A 21,527-nucleotide genomic window follows, 5' to 3' on the forward strand; every position below is an offset into this window, starting at 1 on the left:
TCTTCAACTGTATGGAGAGTCCATTTAAACCAGAGGAGTAGAGTTCTAGGGAGACACGATTGTCAGAGAAGCACGTTTATCAGAGCTAGCCAAGCAAAAAGTGGGAGATGAGAGATGAAGACAGGGAAGATCAGAGGCATTTCGGCAAAGGGGAAAACGCGCAAAATTCCTGGGGCAGAAGAGTGCATTGCTCTGGGGTAGCCAGAGTGGAGGGAAGCCGGGGAAAGAAGCATGAGACCGGCTGGAGGTGGGCAGGTGCATGGCCATGTGGGTCTGTGTAGTCTATTGTAAGGATTAGGGACTTTGTTTTAGAGAAAAATGAGAATTCCACTGAAAGACTTGCAGAGATGGGGAGAAGAAGGGACCAGATTTCCATACTGAGAGGTTAGTCTGGCTGTTGAGGATTGAGGAAGCTGTGGCAATGGTTCAGGTGAGAAATAATGGTAGGTTGGACTAGGATGGAGGCAGTGAGGTTGAAAGAAATAAGTAGGTTGGTGATTAATTCATTCTAAGCTGAAGATATACATTTGGCAGATTTCCTATAGCTCATAATGAAATCATAGATGGTAAAATGAGGGAAGGATCTAGTGAAGAATGGGAAAGAAATGGGGCCTTGAACAGAGCCCTAAGGAAGCCTAAGACTTTAGAGTCCTTTAGACTCCAGGGCTTGGTAAACTTATCCTGTTAAGGATCAGATAGTAAATATTTTAGGCTTTGCAGCTAAGAATCAAAATCAAAATATTATGTGGGTACTTATATAACAAAGTGTTGATATTCACTCGGGGTGGCTGGCAAGATATTAACTATTAGGAAAAGTTATAGATTGCAATCTCAAACCTTTTGGAAGGCCAAAAGGTTTTATTGAGGCATGCTGAAGGCAGCTGCCTCATTAACATTAGCATGGGAAAGAGAGAAGATCAAAGGCCTTCCAAGTTTAAGTCTGCTTACCCCACATCCCTTTGTCTCCACTCTGTTTACTCATGTAAATTTTGTGCTGGGTGGGGAAGATCAAAGGGGATTTATCTGTTAATAGTATTTACTCTGGGCCCCAGAACCTAAAGCTTTTATCAGTTATAAAACCATTCTCTTAACTATGTTAATTATCCACAAGCGTGTTAACTTAGAACCTCTGTTGTAACATCTATGGAATAAAAGTGTGGATTGATTCATACACACTTGGTGGATTGGTTGCCTTTCGCTCTCTGAAAGCAGCCAATGGCCATCCCTAGCCCACATGTATCACTGTAATGGTGTGAGAGTGCATTCATTCATCCCTTGTTTTGAGTCAGGGTCTGCAGGCCAGACTTCTGCAGGTGGTGGGCAACATCTCAACTAAGAGAGGAAAAAAAAGCCATTAAACTTTTATTGACAAAATTCAAAATATAATAAAAATTGAGAACAACCTTTTTTTATGATATAGTTCTACCAATGAGAAAAATCAAATTTTCTTTTGGGGGAATAATATTTTTGCTTGATTGGTGTTCATAGTTAGTGTTCCTTATTACCAAAATAAATTGCAAATGTTCATCTATTAATGTGATGAGATTTTTACATCTTTCTATATTTGAAATGCCTTTTCACACAGACACGTACTGCCAAATGCTGATATCAATTCAGGGACATATAATTTAAACTGAACATATTCATTGCTTGGAAAGGTATTTATAGAATTCTATTAGATTCTTCTTTTGATAGTTGGTTTTTAGCATGTTGTTGCCAATAAATCACTTTCTTTCTTTTTTTGTTTTTGTTTTTTTTGAGACAGAGTCTCGCTCTGTTGCCCTGGATATAGTGCAGTGGCACCATCTCGGCTCGCTGCAACCTCTGCCTCCCGGGTTCCAGCAATTCTCCTGCCTCAGCCTCCTAAGTAGGCACGTGCCACCACTCCTGGCTAATTTTTGTATTTTTTTAGTAGGGACAGGTTTCACTGTATTGGATAGGCTGGTCTTGAACTCCAGACCTTGTGATCTGCTCGCTGCAGGCTCCCAAAATGCTGATATTACAGGTGTGAGCCATCGCACCTGGCCTACACTTTCTTTTTTAAAATTTAAAACAATTTTTTTAATTATTTAAACTTTTTACAATTAAAAATATGGAAGCCTTCATGAATTTGCATGTCATCCTTGCACAGGTGGCATGCTAATCTTCTCTGTATCTTTCCAATTTTAGTACATGTGCTGCCAAAGCAAGCACCAATAAATCACTTTCCTAAACCACACATTTAAATGTACTTTGTGTTCTTGCATTGAGTTCGGAAAAACACTGCTGGAATTGTCATTTGAGCTCAGAAAATGTATCTGTTGCAAATGGAGAATGGAGATCTTGCTTTTTGTTTTCAGTTTTGACAGCATGGGAAGTACACAAAGTAATTTGGTATCACTTGCGATTGAGACATGAGTCATCTAAATGACTTTACTATAAGTTTGGAATATAAGCACTGTTTTGCCTCATAATTTTAGGTTAAATTTATAAAGAAACATTATCAAGTCTGTAGCAAAAGCCAATTCCAAAGTAATTAACAGTGGTTTTGGGCAGTTCTTCTATTTGAAAAAACCTTCAATCCCAGTCCCAAGCTCAAAAGATTGCAATAAAATCTTACCATTGCTGAACCATTGACTGCTGGGTGGGAGGGCAAGTCAGGATATTCACACAATTCTTCATTTCCCACTTAAGACTCAGTACTGATTCCTTGAACAGTCCACAACTGAGCAGAATCAGTAACCTGGGTTGATTCACCAAGACCCAAGGAAAACCACTCCATATCATTTGCGTTGACTATTGTTGCTCCCATTGTCCTCAGTTCAGAGAGCAACGCTGCATGCCAAAGGCTAACACTAATTTTAAGCAGTTTGTTGGACACATTTCTTCAGCAACCAAACATAATTTAATTAACTAGCCATTAGTTGATGGCTTTCCTTGATTAGCTAACAAATGAGCCAATTAGGTTACTTATCTACAAAAACGTGGAAGACTTTTTTTCATTTTTTATTTTTGTGTTATTCTGCTGTAATGAGATACTTCATTTTAAATTTTCCATTTTTTTCTGATTATTGCTTTCCTGTGAGTTGGAAATCTTGTGATGAGTACTTCTGGTAATGTCAACATGAATTGTATTCTTTCAGCACAGCTATAATGTCATTGTATAATAAACACAATGTTTTGCCATCTAATTTAATCAGAATAATCCACACTCCACTCTGCCTTAGAAGTATGACAGTGACATTTACTTTTCTTTCCCTGTTTTGACATGATGCATATAGACTGGTAATAACAAAATAAAATACCATAGGTACAGTGATACATGAGACACTTGAAACACTGTCAAGTGATAACTGTGTCACTGTGATATGTGACGTGCCAAGCCACATTGCGAAGCAGTGATAGCACCCTATAGTGTCTCTATCATAGCTACTCAACCTGCCATTGGAGCACAGAAGCAGTCATGGACAATATGCAAATGAATAAATGTGGCTGTGTTCCAAACAAACATTATTCATGGACACTGAAATTTGAACTTCATGTCATTTTCATCTATTATGAAATGTTATTTTTCTTTTAATTTGTTTGAATGATTAGAATATGTAAAAAAGCAAAAAAAAATTTTTTTAGCTTGAAGGACCTGTTAAAAACAGATGGCAGTCCAGATTTGACCTGCAGGCCATAATTTGGTGAATGGAAGATTGTTTCAAGATAAAGCCTAGAAAACAGCCACTGGGCCGGGCACTGTGACTCACACCTGTAATCCCAGCACTTTGGGAGGCAGATCACCTGAGGTCAGGAGTTTGCCTGACCAACATGGTAAAAACCCATTTCCATTAAAAATGCAAAAAATTACCCAAGCGTGATGGCATGTGCCTGTAATCCCAGCTACTCGGGAGGCTGAGGCAGCAGAATCGCTTGAACCCTGGGTCGACAGAAGTGGCAGTGAGCCAAGATTGCACCACTGTACTCTAGCCTGGGCTACAAGAGTGAGACTCCCTCTCAAAAAAACAAAACCAGCCATTGCAACTCTCATTTCTTTGTTGAACTCAGAAGAAGCAGATGGGACAATGGGAGAAAAACTGCAGATATAAGTGGGTTGAGTAGTGAATGGAAGGTGAGAGAACACATATGGAAAGTACAAGCAACCGTTTTTCAAAATATGGCTCTAAAAAGAAGGAAAGAAATGATGTGATTTAAGAGAAGATTTTTGGTTAAAATAGGTGCAACTTGAACATGAGCACTTAATCTCCATTTCTTCTTTCTTTTTTAATAAGGAAAAGAATACCTATCTTGATGTTTCTTAGATAAATATGTTTTATCTAAGAAAACATATTTAAATAAAGTATGTTTTAAAACATATTAAAAATATGTTATGTTTTAAAACATATTAAAAATAAAGTATGTTTTAAAGGCACCAGCATGATGACTAGCATATAGTAGGTTCCCATGTAGCTTTGTTATTTAGTTCTTGAATTTTTTTTTTTTTTTTGAGATGATATCTCACTCTGTCGCGGGCACTGAGCTACTCCCAAGTAGCTGGGATTACAGGTGTGTGCCACCACACCCAGCTAATTTTTTGTATTTTTAGTAGAGATGGGGCTTCGCCATGTTGGCCAGGCTGGTCTCAAACTCCTGACCTCATGATTCACCCGCCTTGGCTTCCCAAAGTGCTGGGATTACAGGTGTCAGCCACCATGCCCAGCCTTTTTTTTTTTTTTTTAGTCAAGGTCATATTCTGTTACTGAGGTGTATTGAAAGTTGTTAAATCAGAAGTTAACTGATTGGTCAAGATATTATATTGCTATTTCAATAATTTGGATTTTGTAACTTCTTCAACTTTCCCTCTGCTAGACTGAATTCTCATCTTTTTAGTCTGTCTTCACATGGGAGCCACTTCATCCTTTGGATCATTTTCATTGCCTTTTAAAAATGATACAACAATTATACAAATAGTTATACAAATGAATCATACAAATCATACACTGATTGGGTATAATAGTGGGCTTATATTTATTCTTATTACTTTTTTATTGTAACATTTTTCCGTAAGTCATAGAGTTACCACATGACCCAGAAATTCCTCTACTAGGTATATACCCCAAGAAAAGTGAAAACATATGCCCACACAGAAACTTGTATGTAAGTGTTCTTGGCAGCCCCAAAGTGGAAATAACCTAAATATTAGGCAACTGATGAATGATAAATAAAATGTATATATCCATACAGTGGAATTTCATTTGGCCATAAGAATACATGAGGTACTGATACAAGCTACAAAATGAATGAAACTTGAAAATATTTTGCTAAGTGATAGAAGCTCATCACAAAAAACCACTTATTAAATGATTCCATTTACAGGAAATGTCCAGAATAGACAAAATGATAGAGACAGAGAGTAGGTTAGTAGTTGCCTAGGACTTGAGGGTAAGGATTGGGAGAGAAATGGAGTAACTACTAGTGGATATGGGGTTTCTCTGTGGGATGATGCTTTATAGTCTGTGTCTGGGAATCTGGTATCTGGAGTCCCTGTGGATGTGTCTTTTTAATGTTGTTTTGCTAGAGGGGTGTTTTCTCCTCCTGCATCTGTCCGTATTTGATTATGTAGGGGACTCTGTATTTGAGATTTTATTGTCAGAAATAATTTGAAGCCCAGATGGATGTTACATTTTTTCAAAAAAGAATTTTACTTGCTTTTTTCAGGTACTTGGGAATGCCAGCAATCAGGTATCATCTTTAATATTTATCTGGAATAATACTTATCTGGATTACTGAAGATTTTTTGATCCCCCTGAATTTTGTGAACATGGTGAGTACATCACTGACCTCACACTACTTCCAGCCTTGGTATCTTCCTTGGGATTTGTACACCCTGGCAGTTTGAAGAGAATAGTTGTGGATCCCTCTAACTTCCTATAAAATCCCATAAATGTTTTCTCCTTTATGATGCCATTTATAATTAACTATAAGATTTCCACAGGATTAGGGACTAACACATCACATCCAATAAGCTTATCAGATTACTTTTCACTCTCAAAGTAATAGGTTAATAGAAAATTGGAGGGAATAGGACCACGTACTCATGCCTATAAATCCCAGCACTTTGGAAGGCTGAGGCGGGTGGATCACATGAGATCAGGAGTTTGACACCAGCCTGGCCAACATGGTGAAACTCCATCTCTACTAAAAATACAAAAAAAATTAGCTGAGTGTGGTGGCATATGCCTGTAATCCCAGCTACTCGGGAGGCTGAGGCAGGAGAATCACTTGAACCCAGGAGGCGGAGGTTACAGTGAGCAGAGATTGTGCTACTGCACTCCAGCCTGGGTGACACAATGAGACTGTCTCAAAAAAAAAAAAAAATTAAAACATCTGCTTTTAAAAATGAGTAACAAAGCATTAAAGGGCTCATTCACAAAGTTATAGAACTGTGTCTTGCAATTTAACATGAGGGGGATTAAAGGTGGGTCTCCGTTAGGAAATTAGTTAAAAATAATATTGTAGAAGCTAATAAAACTTATAATACTGATATTAACAATCAAATGTATTGGGAGATTGAACTACATTCCCTTCAGAATATTATACCTATGGAGCAGGATTGGCCTGAAGCATATTTTGACTTCAGCAACAATAATTATAGTTTGTAATCAATAAACAGATACATACTATGAAGTACACACTGCTACAGATCAGGTAAGCAAATGAACTGTAAAGTTAGTTCAAATATATGAGAAAGCTTATGCTAGAATTTTTGGTTGGTTCAGCTATCTGTGTAAGTCCAAACGAACTGGTTATTAAAAATGTGTGGAATCTGTATATACATTTTGATTATCTATTTGATTCTATGATATTGTAAGACAAGTGGTAGCTCTCAGACTAGGAGTGATCATTTTGTCATGATAAGGCCTTGACCATGGATCAGGGATGTTGACTGCACTGTAGATTGTTTTGAGCATGACTCTTTTCTGAGGGGGGAAAACTCCCTCACACACAAAGCAGTGGTGGTGCTGGAGTTACAAGAAAAATGATAATTGGTGTAGCAAATTCTGAAAAATGAGAAAGATTAGGATCAAAGGACAATTGTGTGGATTAGACTTGCTCAGAAGGTTCACCTCTTTTTTTACAGCAGGGAGAGAAGTGACCCTTTATACAGGGTTGAGAAGCAAATGCATGCAATGAGATGAAGGCCTGATATTCTCTCTGGCAGCTTAGGTAGTATAGTAGTCCCTTCGTCCAAAGTTTCACTTTCTGCAGTTTCAGTTACCAGTGGTCAACCATGGTCCAAAAATATTAAATGGAAAATTCCAGAAAAATAATTCATAAGTTTTAAATTGCATGCTGTTCTGAGCTGCGTGATGAAACCTTGCACTGGCCCACTCCACTCCCTTCACCTGGGACGTGAATCCTCCCCATCTAGCGTATGGCACTGTATATATCACCCACCCTTCAGTCATTTCGTAGCCATCTCGTTAGCAGATCACAGTCCTTGTATTCAAGTAACCTTATTTTACTTAATAATGACCCCAAATGCAAGTCTTGATGCTGGCAATTTGGACATACCAAAGAAAAGCCTAAGTGGCTTTCTTTAAGTGAAAAGGTGAAAGTTCTCAACAAGAAAAGAAAAAAGTTGCATGTTGAGGTTGCTGAGATTCATGGTAAGAACGAATCTCCTATCTGTGAAGCTGTGATAAAGGAAAAAGAAATTCAGGCTAGGTTTGCTGTCGCACTACACATGGCAAAAGTTAATGGCCACAGTGTGTTGATAAGTGCTTAGTTAAGAAGGAAAAGGCATTATATTTTTGTTTGTAAGACATGAACAGAAAACATGTTCTGACAGCAATGTGTTGCACCAGATTAACTTAATCTTAATTAAAATTTATCATAGGTCTGCGTGTATAAGAAAAGGCACAGTATATATAGGGTTTGGTACTACCCATGGTTTCAGGCAGTCACTTGGAGTCTTTGAACATATCCCCTGAGGATAAGGCAGAACTACTTACTGTCAAGGAAAGGAGAAACCTAACCAGAATATAAAAATGTGTATAAATCCACAGGGGATAATAAACTCAAGGAACTAATGCCTGATGGTCTCTATTTCCTCTGTGAAAAATGCAACAGTATGATCAGCTGAGAAAATGTAGTGAAGGTTTGGAATAGCTACTGAGGAGGATGCAGAGGGCTGTGTAACAGAAATGCTGGGTAGTATTTAGGCCTGTGAATATATACCCTAACGTGCACCAGCCCACACAACTGGATAGATTTCTCAAGCAGGATTCAGTCCATGTGTACGACTAACAGGTGTTTCTGTAATGGACATAAAAGGACACCAGGATGCAAAGGAGTTAAAGGCATTAGTAAGGGTATGGGTGAAACCTGTGACTCATTTCAAAGTACATATTCTATGCAGATTTTTCACGAAAAAGAAACATTCCACAACTTAAGAACAGAGAGTCTTCCTTTCTGGGGCCTAGAATTTCTCCCTTATACTCAGAAGATATTCAGATATTTTTGAATGAATGAATTAACTAATAAACAAACTAAAATCTGACTTTGCTAAGCATTTCTGAATGTGAGTATTAGGTTTACTTTTGTGACGAATATGTTGATTATTTTAGAGAATTAGAATTCTGTCCCAAGAGTCACATTCCTATAATTTACTTATACTAAAATGACTAGACCAATGCCAAATTCAATCTGGAACACAAAAGTTTATTAGAATAAAAATACACATACAATATCAACACTAAAATTATTTTGCATCACATATAGGTTTTACCTCCATTAGTTTTTTTTAACGCTTTTAAAGTCTATGCTCTAAATAATTTGCACATTTGTAAACAAATCTTAGATTACCAAAGATGCAGTGTATCTATCAGATATTGAATAGCAAAACTTAAGGATGGGAACTGATAGCAAAGTCCAATTACACTAAACTTTCCTGTAAATTTTTGGAAAGAGAGGAAAAGATTAGAATAATTCACTTGAAATGAGGTAAGATGCATATGAAAAGGTTTTTAGTAGCATATATCACAATGTTGAGTGAGAATATTAAAAACATTCATGGAAAATTCACTTTGATGTTTTGCATAGTCTAGGTTATTTTTTAAAAAACAAAAAATTAAAAATTACCCAAATTCCTTATTAGAAAAAGAGACAATTATGTGGTTCTACTTAGGATCTATGTATGTTCTAAGTCTTTCTCTCCTCTAGAGAAAAAAGAGATTATCTGATTCTATTTAGGATCTGTGTACATTCTAAGCCTCTCATTTGGAAAAAAAAAAAAAAAAAATTCTCAAGTCTATAGAAGAGGAAGAAATTAAGATTAGAACCAACATTTCAAGCTGCCTTTTGGAAAGAAAATTAAAAACAGAGGTAGATGGTTAATTATTAGTGCCCAAGTTACTCAGGTGACTAATGTCTTGGTACACATTCACCAAATTGTATACTTGAAGCCAAATAGTAAATAACTTTAGGAGTAGAGAGTAATACCTAGCAGAAGTTATTTTCTTTATGTCAAGGAAAAGTAATAAAAACAAACCAGGCTTACAACCCCTGTTAAGGAGATGATTGTTTAAAGCACTACAGTTCATGCGCTTTTTAAAGCAGGAGAATGAACCTTGCCCCAAGCTTCTTAGGTGTATCTGAGGCCAGCCACAAGCTCCATCAGGCCTGTTCAGTCCAAGTAGGACTGTAGGGTGCCTCGGCGCCGGACATCGCAGGTCCAGCAGTGGAAGCCTCCTCCCAGGGAATTGGCGTTACGTATGTTAACCTTAATGGTACTGATACCTGCATTGAAAGAGAGATGAAGTCAGTGAGATGGACTAACATGAAGATTCTCCTAGAGAAAGCGGGCCTACAGAGTTGGAGGAATCCTGTGGTTCTAATCTTTATGGATACCCAACCCAGATTAGTCTTTTCTCCTCCAATTTTATTTTTACCAAATATATTTCATCTGCTAATATAAAATCTTCTCCAAAAAGTCAACAGAGACTCTGAAGTTTTGTTCTATTGACTATTCACAAGTCAATAGACTGAGCAGATATACCTACCAAATGTTCAAAATGGTAAAGTACTAAAATCTCAAGGCCTTTTAGAATTATACATTAACTACTTTGTCAGACTGTTTCTAATTTTACCATGTTAATTTAGAAGGCAAAGCATAATTTAGCTGACCTGAAACACTGACTTTACATATTCACATATAAGGAGAGTTTATCTGATACAGATTAACTTCAGCAGGCCACCTTAAGGAAACAATGGAAGAGAGCTGGTATTTTAATATCTGGGTTTGTATGGTTACACAGGTACCAAAGCAAATCCAACAATCAGTTTAATCTGGTACCATCTGTAATGACAAGGCTGTGATGTGACTGGCCTATTTAACCAACAGTATTTCAGAAGTATCTGTTGTGTTAGACATAGTAGGGTTTTAAAAAGAAAATCTATCCCTCTTCCTCAAGGAACTAATTATTTTAAGAGGGGGATAAGCTATAAAGTCACTAAAGGATCCACTGATATAGCCAGGGAGAAGAAGGCGGCATCAGTCATTCAGAAAGACTTTCCTGGCCGGGCATGGTGGCTCACGCCTGTAATCCCAGCACTTTGGGAGGCAGAGGTGGGCGGGTCACTTGAGGTCAGGAGTTCAAGACCAGCCTGGCCAACATGGGGAAACCCCATCTCTACTAAAAATACAAAAATGGGCCAGGCATGGTGGTATGTGCCTGTAATCCTAGTTACTCAGGAAGCTGAGACAGGAGAATTGCTTGAACCCAGCAAGTGTAGGTTGCAGTGAGCCAAGGTGGCGCCACCGCACTCCAGCCTGGGTGACAGAGCTGTCTCAAAAACAAAACAAAGCAAAAAAAAAACATACACACACACATACACACACCCCTTTATAATAGCTCATATGAAAATCCTTTCCTTCAACATTTTTCTCAATAGTACTGGAATCATTGGTCTAAATTTTGAATATCAGGATAAGTAAACTTCTACTTAAGTAAAACCCAGTCCTCCTCTTCAGTTCAAAACTGAATGATTTACAACACCCTTTATTGCACTTCACTACTCTGTTAACTATGCTTATCACACATAAAAGTCACTTCTGTATCTGTACCCTTATGAGTCCTTTAAAGTATGTGATGACAAGTTGGTTTTAAAGGACCCACATGATTTCTTATTTGAAGAAAGGCTGACCAAGCTATCTGCTCATCTTCAAAGGGGTGGTTTTCCACACATGGGCACCAGGAGATTGGCTACGTCATATAAGATTGATAAACTTCTTGATAGGGAGTGTCTCAGGAGCTCAGGATGCATCTCCAACTTTTTGGGGCTACACATGTTGAAAACAAAAATACTGACCTTCTGTTAAACAATAACTTGGTGCCTCTAAAAGGAATCAGATTGAATTAGATAAACCATATATCAAACCTATCATGTCATTTCTTTAGTGATTCTCATTTAATATTTTCATGTATGACAACATGTTTCATTTGTTGTACATACCCAGCTTTTCAAACATCTGTTGAATTGGAACTTCATTGGCATCCACCATAACACGTTTTTCATCTAGCATTAAGACATTCATAGAAAGCCATTTGGATGACATCCAGAGCGGATGATCTAAAAACAGCAACAACTGTTAAACCATGTCTGCTGTCATTTTTGTTTAAAGCAAGGATTTACAAGTGAAGAATATTAAAGTGACAGCTCAATTCTTTCAGTAGTTCACTTTCCATGTGAACACTTTTAATCTTAAAACAATTTATCTACAAACTGTATGAATCAATCCATACTCATTATACATTTGAATTTTACCCTGTTTTCTTTTAAGTCGTATCTTGGCTGGGCATGGTGTAATCCTAGCACTATGGGAGGCTGAGGTGGGATGATCCCTTGAGCCCAGGAGTTTGAGACTATTGCCCAGAGATGGTGTCTCACTGGGCAACACAGCAAGACGCCAGCTCTACAGATAAAAAAACAACTTGCTAGGCATAGTGGCCTGCACTTGTAGTCCCAGCTACTTAGGAAGTTGAAGTGGAAAGATCACTTGAGCCCAGGAGTCTGAGGCTACAGTGAGCTGTAACTGCACAACTGCACTCAAGCCTGTGCAACAGAGCGAGACACTGTCTCAAGAAAAAAAAAAAAGTCATATCTTGCTTTATGTGATGTTGTTTTATTCTGTCTTCTCCTCACTTCATTATCTATGGAAGAAAAACTTGCAAACACAAGTCCCAGCCTTGTTCTGATGCTCGTAATCCAAAGCACCACTTTACACTTTACTGAGGAAACACTTTCTCTAAGCTGCTAACATTTGCTCTCTATAGGCAAAAGATCCTTGGTCACTAAAGTAATATTTTAGTTTATCAGTGTATGAAAGTAAACATACCGTCTGGGATGACTGGTATTGGAGGAGTAATGATAGTCCATCCTGCTTTCTTGAAAAGATCAATCTGTAAGACAAAAAAAAAAAAACCCAAATCCTTAAATCCACATATACTATTATTATTCTTAGTCTCTAATAGCCCTTATCATTAATAATTATTTTTGAGAAGCTGTCTTCTCAGCTTCCAAAATAAATAAATTAAAATTTCTAAACATTTGATGATTTTATCTGAATCCTAATTAAATATGTACATAAAATCCCCAAATTAAAGTTGAAAAGTAACAGAAATGTTAAAGCTTTTAAAGATAATCTTATACTTTTCTCAGGTTTCAGAGACTTAAAATACCAAAGATACTTTCCTTAAGAAATTCTCATTTTAAAAACTGAAAAAATTTCCTATTTAGTTACAAGAAAACAAAAATGTGAGTATGTCAAACCCACAGTCCTTCTATTTCCTTGCCCATCACTTTGAATCTAAGACCATGGTATAAAGATAGATGTTAACTATGCATTCTCAAAGAACCATATTGTTCTTAGTGACCTTTACAACTCAGCCATCCCTGTGTTCACACACCCACTTAGTATATGAATAAATAATAAAATGAAATGAATAAGAAGGGGTGGCCATTGGATCTAAAAATAAAAAACAGAAATCAACAGTGACACAGTATAATAGTGGTTTTTAAAAGTTGAACTACAGCCTTACAAATAACAGAAAATCACTCAGCACCTAACTGGAATTAGGGAGCTGTGGACAGAAAGTAGGAGGCTGCAGGTGAAGGGGATAGACCAGCTGCCGTGCAGTGGCTCTGCTTCTCCCTACAGAGCAGGGTTGGCCAATGGGAGCCTAACCCACTGTAGAGGGACGACAACCATTGCCCAGTGGCATTGCCCTGGCCATGCAGGGATCATCTTGTCTACAGTTCACTGCTGTGGAACCACTACTGCAAGTTATGAGATAATACCCCCCTGTTTGATAAAAATACACACATATGCACAAACTGGAAGCTTTGACAATAGCAAGCAGCCAAAGTCTGATGATCCCATACTAATTATTGTGTCAACTATGTATATTTCTGCATATTGGACATCTTGTAATAAACCATAGGAAATCCAATGTTTGATCATAATAATGTTGAGTATTGCTGAATCTGTCATTTAGAACCATTAGGAATCATGGAAGTGCTTAGAATAAAAGTGGCAATTATTGGCCAGGTGCAGTGGCTCACATCTGTAATCCCAGCACTTTGGGAGGCCGAGGCGGGCAGATCATCTGAGGTCAGGAGTTTGAGACCAGCTTGGCCAACATGGTGAAACCCTGTCTCTACTAAAAATACAAAAAAAAAAAAATTAGCTGGACACGGTGGAGCACGCCTGTAGTCCCAGCTACTCGGGACCTGAGGCTGGGGAATCGGTTGAACCTGGGAGACAGAGGTTGCAGTGAGCAGAGATCACACCACTGCACTCCAGCCTGGCTGAAAGAGCAAGACTCTGTCTCAAAAAACAAACAAACAAAAAACAGTGGCAATTATTTTAGTTACTAGATTCTGTTGCTTTTCCAGAGTCCCAAGAAATCTCTTACCTGGTGACATGGTCGGTCAGGGTTGGAAAGCACAAGACCAGGTCCAATGATGTTGAAGGTGGCATCAATATGCATGGGATTGGGGTCTTTAAAGGAGATGATATGCACTCTGTAGTCTGGAGCAAGATGCCTACGCATCCATTCAATGCCTAGGTAGTTTGTAACCTGAAAACAAAAGAAAGAGATACAATCTATAAATATTTGGTTCTATGTCTAGAAAACTAAAAATATTCAAAGTGAAAAAAATTTAGGATGAAAATATTTTAATTTGGAAGTAAAGAATACAATAATATAGTGTGAAATTTCAGAGGCAGCCTGCATTAACCTGGCTTCTCTGTGCAAAAATATCTCTTCCAGCTCGAATGAAGTCAGCAGCATCAAAGCATGGCTCAAACTCAGTTGTCACAAATTTTCCCTGAGCAGCCAATTTGTGTCTGTCTTCTACAGAGTGGATGGGATAAGCCTAATTGGAACAAGAATAAACACACTCAATGCATTTGATCTTGAGAAAATTATTTATAAGGCATACAGTACTAAAAAGATTAGTTTAACATTATTTCCCAAAATATTACTACTCAGTTCTAGACTGAAAAAGGCCTGGGAAAAAAACAGGTCCATGGTAAATAAACCAAAACAACAATAAAACAAGAAACTAGGCTTTACAGTAATTTCCTGATACAGTAGTCCTCCTTTACACATGATTTCATTTTCCATGGTTTCAGTTACCGACAGTCAAGTGTCATCCCAAAATATTAAGATATTTTGAGAGAAACAGAGAGACCACACTCACCTAACTTTTAGTAAAATATATTTACATAATTGTTCCATTTTATTATTAATTATTGTTGTTAGTTTCTTACTGTGCTTAATTTGTAAATCAAACTTTATTATAGGTGTGTATGTATAGGAAAAAACAAAATATATGGAGTTGAGTAACAGCATCAACTGAGGGGCTAGAATGTATCCCCTGAGGATGAGAGGGGACTATGTACTCAGGAAAAAAAGTGGTGAGGCACTATCTGATTCTGAAAATATTCCATGACCTATATGGAAAGTCAACTGGATGAAGTCATTCTGTTCTTTTAGAAAAAGAATTTGGTCCTGAGCCTAACTCATACCATAAATTCAGATGCCATGTTTCCCTTGCCAAATTTGATTGGGAGTGGCAAAATTAATTCATTATTTATTTCTGTCTTTAAACCTCTAGAAGCAATTTTAATTTTTAAATTTTTTCTATAAAAGATCAAATGGTAACTGATTTAATAAGGAACATATATTTCATTTTACTATGAATTTGGCCTGTGGACCAGGTTCTTTTTTCTAGAAGAAGAAAGTGAACTTCAGTCTAGAGGCTTTTCTGGTTCCACTAATGAATAGTGGTACACTTGTAGGCAAGTTTTTCCCCCTCTAATGGAATAATACTACAGTATCCTTAGGGTTGTTATGAAAAACAAACAGGATTGAGGATGTAAATAAAGGGTTTAACCCAGGACCCAGAACAAAGTAAGCACCAAAAAAATGTTAGCTATTATTATTATCATAGGATCATTTACTCTTATCATATTCATAAATCAATCACTTTCAAAAAATAAGATGATGTTTTCTATTTTTAAAATGTATCATATAGACAAGGTATCAGATTATCTTACTCTTTGTGGATCATTTAGAAAAACTAGTAATAAGCTAGCCTATTATTAGGGACTCACCTGGTCATAAAGCTCATCAGCCATTGTGGGCTTAGGAGCTGTTGTCCACTTGGCACCACGGTGGAAGTAGTCTTTGATAATTGACCGGTATGCTCGGTACTCAAAGAAGCGTGCACGCCATGCCATGGGAGCCTCAATAATCTCATTGCCTACAACTATCAGGATGTCTCGAGGCATTGCACTGTATAAACCTGTCAGACCAAAAAATTCCATGATAACTTCAGTAGTGTTAATTTCCAAAACAAAAAAGGTCTATATAGGGACAGGCACAGTGGCACATGCCTGTAGTCCCAGCACTTTTGGAGGCCAAGGCAGGCAGATGACTTGATCCTGACCGGGCTGGTTAGGAGTTCGAGACCAGCCTGGCCAACATGGTGAAACCCCATCTCTACTAAAAGGATACAAAAAAATTAGCTGGGCATGGTGGCACATGCCTATAATCCTAGCTACTCGGGAGACTGAGGCAGGAGAATCTCTTGAACCAGAAGGCGAAGGCTGCAGTGAGCGGAGATCATGCCCCTGCACTTCAGCTTGGGTGACAGAGTGAGACTCTGTCTCAAAAAAAAAAAAGTCTATATAATATGACCTATTTTTTTCGTTAAAAAATTACTAAAAATGAGCTGGGTGCGGTGGCTCACGCCTGTAATCCCAGCACTTTGGGAGGCCGAGGCGGGTGGATCACGAGGTCAAGAGATCGAGACCATCCTGGTCAACATGGTGAAACCCCATCTCTACTAAAAATACAAAAAATTAGCTGGGCATGGTGGCACGTGCCTGTAATCCCAGCTACTCAGGAGGCTGAGGCAGGAGAATTGCCTGAACCCAGGAGGCGGAGGTTGCGGTGAGCCGAGATTGCGCCATTGCACTCCAGCCTGGGTAACAAGAGCGAAACTCTGTCTCAAAAAAAAAAAAATTACTAAAAATACATGTGTATATGTATATATGAAAATGGCAAAAAATTTGAATCATACACACTAGATTACTAATATGAATTCTGTGTGGTGGTAGGGAAGCCAAGAAAAAAAAGAAAAGGAAAAAAGTGAAGGAATAAAGTCCTTGTACAAAGAGATCTTGAACCACCAAGCTTTCACCATTTGTAAGCTCCTTTCTTGCTATACAGAAACAGAACTCTTAAAGGACTGTCAGTATCACAAGATAAAATTTGAGCCAAGGATAAATCTAAAGCTAGAAATTAGAACAGTGACCTAAGGCACAAGAACAGTCGTACAGCAATGTCAGTTAAAAATAAAATGCAAATGTTTCTATTCCCCTTTAAATTTCTGTTCTTGCATAAAATTAAATGAATCCACTGTTCTTATGTAAGGAAATGACTATAAAGTTTAGGAAAAATTGTTCTTTCAAGGAGATTCCACTAGATGAAATGGAGTTTAGACTGTATACATCTTAATCATATCAACATGGACCAAACCATTCCTAAATAAATCTTTAAATAGTTTTCAAGAACTAGCAAACCAAAGGACTCTCCAAGAAATTTTTTGGAGTTTTTCCCCTTACACATTAAGAAAGACATTGAAAACTCAGACACTGGCAGTTTAGTTATGTGACATCACTTACCCGTAGACTCAAAATCAGGAGTTTTATACTTCAATGACCAGTCAATGGGGTCAGGCCTCCTCACTGTCACTCCTTCCATTTTTAAAATATTGCACATTTCTTCAATTTCAGCAACAGCCTTTTTCAAATGATCTTTGGGAAAATATTGCCCTCCATGCTTCTGGTAAAATGACCAATACTTTTCATATGTGTTGGCCTGGAAGTAGAAACAAATAAATGCAATACTTACAGGAGAAAAATACAGCTCAGGATAGGTTCATAGGCAGTGAACAGCTCTTTGTATAAGGTATGGGAATTGAGACTACAACCATGTTGTGTTCAGTGTTGATCCCTAGCACTGAGCTCATGAGCTCTCTGGGGAGACACTCAATATCTGTTGAATGAAGAACTCTGAAATATCTTTATATTTTGAGGCCTTTTGGCTCCTTCTGCCTGAGATCTCATGCCCAACCACTAACAGCACGTTTACCTTCAGACAGGCTTGGAATCCTCTTGGTCAGTTTTTTTTTACCATGTTTTGCAGACAAAACAGGACATAGCACTTCCGTTAGAGAGCCTCAATGAAATGAAACAAGAGAACACACAAACTAGTATAACAGAATAAAAGCACTTATACTAAGCCAAAACCATGGCTACCTATGCATCTTGGAATTGTCTGGAAAACAGCACCTCAAGGTATTTTGTGAGGGGGAAAAAAAGATATTTTGTCCTGTTAATATCAGGAACATACTTTCAAATATGCTTTATTTCTCTTAAAGCCCCATTATTGGCCAGGGATGGTGGCTCAGCCTGTAATCCTAGCACTTTGGGTGGCTGAGGTGGGCAGACTGCTCGAGGTCAGGAGTTCAAGACCAGCCTGGCTAACATGGCAAAACCCCATCTCTACTAAAAATTCAAAAATTAGCTGGGCATGGTGGCACATGCCTGTAGTCGTAGCTACTTCAGAGGGTGAGGCAGGAGAATTGCTTGAACCCAGGAGGCAGAGGTTGCAGTAAGCCAAGACCACACCACTGCACTCCAGCCCGGGCAACAGAGTGAGACTCCATCTCAAAAAAAAACAAAAACCATTATTGATTTTCCCATTCAACAGAATTAACACTTGACAAAATTGTGTGATAATGCAAGTCTGCCTTTAGTATTTCCCTGTCAATATGCCTCGTGCCAACCATACCTCTCTTCTTTCTAATCCATTCAGCCCTCACATCTCTTCAGGTCTTTTTGTCATAGAAGAAAATGATCTGATAAGCAAAGTCACAAATTTTTAGTAGCTGAAAAAAAAATTTAGAAAGTTTCTACGGCTATATGTATTTTAAAAGACAACCAAACAGAAAACAGGTGAATGCTTTAAAAAGGATCAATCAATTTGCTAAAAATTATTCTTGAATTAGGGTAGGTGCAACAGCTGTAAAATATTGGTTTTCTTTTCTTTTTTTTTTTACATGGAGTCTTACTCTGTTGCCCAGGCTGGAGTTCAGTGGTGTGGTCTCAGCTCACTGCAATCACCGCCTCCCAAGTTCAGGCGATTCTCCTGCCTCACTCTCCTGAGTAGCTAGGATTACAGGCCCCTGCCACCATGCCTGGCTAACTTTTTGTATTTTTAGTAGAGACGGGATTTCACCATGTTGGCCAGACTGGTCTCGAAATCCTGACCTCATGATCCACCTCTCTCGGCCTCCCAAAGCGCTGGGATTACAAGTGTGAGCCACCGCACCTGGCCAAAATACTGGTTTTCAAAAATGTAAAAATCTAGAAAGATTATCCATTCAGATTGTTTTGCATAGTCTAAGTTCTCAATTTGCATAAATATTCTGAGAAATGTATGTGATGTATCTTCCCATTTTTCAAGCTAGATGAAGCAGAACTCCAATCAGAGAATCCAAACTCTACGAAAAAGCCTTAAATCTTCATCAAAAGATTAGCAAATCAACGTACATTGATATATTTCAAGTTAAAAATGTTTTAAATTTAAATTTTTGTTTAAAAATGTTTAAAGCAGGTATTTTTAAAATGTTTCTTTATATAATTGATGAACTGACCAACTATTAGTCCTGATCATGTCAGATATAAGGGTCTCCACCATAAATCAGATAATTTCAGAAAGCAGTAAGTACCAGAAAGAAGGTTTTTGTAAAACTTGGACATGGGCTCAAGTGTGTCAGAGTGTGTCTACTTAACTGGATATTCTTATTTGGTCTTCCAGCTATCCCATCAATGAAACAGGGCGAGTTCTCATGTGCTTATTTCACATGTAAGGAAAGAGGCTCTGGGAGGTCACATGCTTGCTAACTATTTGGACAAGCAGGACTAGAACTCAAGTGCTCTAACTCTTACTCGAATAGTGTCCCTAATACACCATGGGACTTGGCCATGTTATGCTGGTTTGAACACTTCTAACTAGATATGTAAAAACTTTTAAGACTGGAATTGCTTAACAGGTTCAAATTGTCCCAATGGCTTTTCCTCATCAAGACTGACCAAATAGCTAGATGTTTAGCTCTTTAATGTCAAAGACAGTACCTTTTCTAGATTTTGTGTCTTTACTTCCATTTTTATCTCAGTCTGATAAATAAGAAATATATGAAAGTAGACTTGTCTCTTGTTAGTTCAATATCCAGGTTCACATCAGTTATACTGGAACCCAGCTTGGTGAATAAGGAATAAACCAAGAAACATGTCTTTAGAAAAACTGAATGATGCCAGTGAAACTCTTAAATAGAGGTTGGTAAACAAAGGTCCATGGGCCAAATTTGGCCCACTGCTTGTTTTTGTAAATAAAGTTTTATGGGAACACAGGCACACTCATTTGTTTACATATTGTCTATATGGCTACTTTTGCACTACAGTGGCACAGTTGAGAGTTGAGTAGTTGCAACAAAGACCGATAGTCCGCAAAGCCTAAATTACTTATCTGATAGACAAAGTTTGCTGACCCCTGGGGTCTGAATCGTTAATTAGTTCTTTTTTTTTTAAATTCTTTTTTTTTTTTATACTTTAAGTTCTGGGGTCCATGTGCATAATGTACAGGTTTGTTACATAGGTATACATGTGCCGTGGTGGTTTGCTGCATCCATCACCCCATCATCTACATTAGGTAATTCTCCTAATGCTATCCCTCCCCTGTCCCCCCACCCACTGCTATCCCTTCCCTATCCCCCATATATATTTTTTGAGATGGAGTCTCGTTCTGTTGTCAGTCTGGAGTGCAGTGGCATGATTTCACCGCAAGTTCTACCTCCTGTGTTCAAGAAATTCTGCCTCAGCCTCCCGAGTAGCTGGGACTACAGGCGCATGCCACCACGCCCAGCTAATTTTTCTATTTTTAGTAGAGACAGGGTTTCACCATGTTGGCCAGGATGGTCTTGCTCTTTTGACCTTGTGATCTGCCCACCTGGGCCTCCTGAAATGCTGGGATTACAGGCGTCAGCCACCGCATCCAGCCTTAATTAGTTTTTTTACTTTTAAAGATCTGTAGGCAAACAGCAGACTGAATTTCTGGCCTATGAAAAATGTTATCAGCATTAAACATTTTTAAAGACCAAGCTACCCTTTCAAAAAACAAAATAAAAGCACTCCACTGTTTTCTACTCCTACGAATTTCTGCAACAGCAACCAGAAAGAGCATAATAATGGCTCTTTATATTCCTGTCAGACACATGCTGGTACTACTTATCCATTCACCACTTCCTCTTTCTCATGCCAGGCACATCTCCTACAATCCACTAGGGACAAGAAGCCTTTGAAAATTTAACACTGGGTTACAGGAGATGCAGAGTTATGCTGTCTTGCCAGACTCATTCCAAAGTATCCTCCCTCTGTGACTATTTGTGCAGAGTGAAGCTTGCCTTGATAAATTAAACTTTCCTGGGAGAAAAAAGTTATTTGAACAAATGTGAATTTTTTTTGTAGAGTTTATAATCTGACAAAGGTTGGACAAAGTCCAAATGATCAGGGCACAATACATTTTACAAGAAATATCTAGAAATGGGTTTACACTTCCTTTATAACCCTGCTAAATGAGCTAGCAATCATTTACCAAGTTGTCTGCAAGATAACGAACACTATATTAAATGCTCAGCATATGATGTTTTTAATAATCTGTTGCAAATATATGTCTGTATTCCTTGAACCTCTATAGTCTTTCAAAGCCTAAAATCCTTTACAGAGGTTTACCAAGTGAATTTTTAAATACTGTCTTTGGAAGACTAAAAAATAACAATAGAAATGTATTTAATGTATGTATAAGCTTATATTACACTAATCTTGATTAATCTTGTATTTTATAAAAGGTCCTTTATCAAAGGCT

General features: G+C 37.9%; 1 protein-coding gene, 1 long non-coding RNA gene and 1 other non-coding gene across 5 annotated transcripts in view; 1 reads left to right on the forward strand and 2 right to left on the reverse strand.

Moving 5' to 3' along the window:
* The window catches only part of LOC105710130 (uncharacterized), a 91,950-nt gene that overhangs the window by 61,973 nt on the left and 8,450 nt on the right, over positions 1–21,527 (forward strand). The window contains exon 12 of the long non-coding RNA XR_001105689.2: positions 5,683–5,788. This is a non-coding gene — a long non-coding RNA (uncharacterized LOC105710130). The remainder of the gene's footprint in view (positions 1–5,682; positions 5,789–21,527) is intronic.
* Positions 2,087–2,193, reverse strand: LOC135270525 (U6 spliceosomal RNA). The gene has a single exon (XR_010338686.1). It is a non-coding gene; the product is annotated as a U6 spliceosomal RNA (small nuclear RNA).
* The window catches only part of GATM (glycine amidinotransferase), a 45,422-nt gene continuing 32,562 nt past the window's right edge, over positions 8,668–21,527 (reverse strand). For all 3 annotated transcript variants that reach the window (XM_064366011.1, XM_012442308.2, XM_012442309.3), the window contains 7 exons: positions 17,225–17,420; positions 15,650–15,840; positions 14,269–14,406; positions 13,944–14,108; positions 12,365–12,428; positions 11,482–11,598; positions 8,668–9,765 (listed from right to left, as the gene is read on the reverse strand). In XM_064366011.1, coding sequence (XP_064222081.1) covers positions 9,653–9,765; positions 11,482–11,598; positions 12,365–12,428; positions 13,944–14,108; positions 14,269–14,406; positions 15,650–15,840; positions 17,225–17,420 — 984 coding nt within the window. In that variant the 3' untranslated portion in view covers positions 8,668–9,652. The remainder of the gene's footprint in view (positions 9,766–11,481; positions 11,599–12,364; positions 12,429–13,943; positions 14,109–14,268; positions 14,407–15,649; positions 15,841–17,224; positions 17,421–21,527) is intronic.

The sequence above is a fragment of the Aotus nancymaae genome, unplaced genomic scaffold, assembly GCF_030222135.1.
Source record: "Aotus nancymaae isolate 86718 unplaced genomic scaffold, 86718_ANA_hifiasm-v0.15.2.pri h1tg000062l, whole genome shotgun sequence".
Classification (NCBI taxonomy): domain Eukaryota; kingdom Metazoa; phylum Chordata; class Mammalia; order Primates; family Aotidae; genus Aotus; species Aotus nancymaae.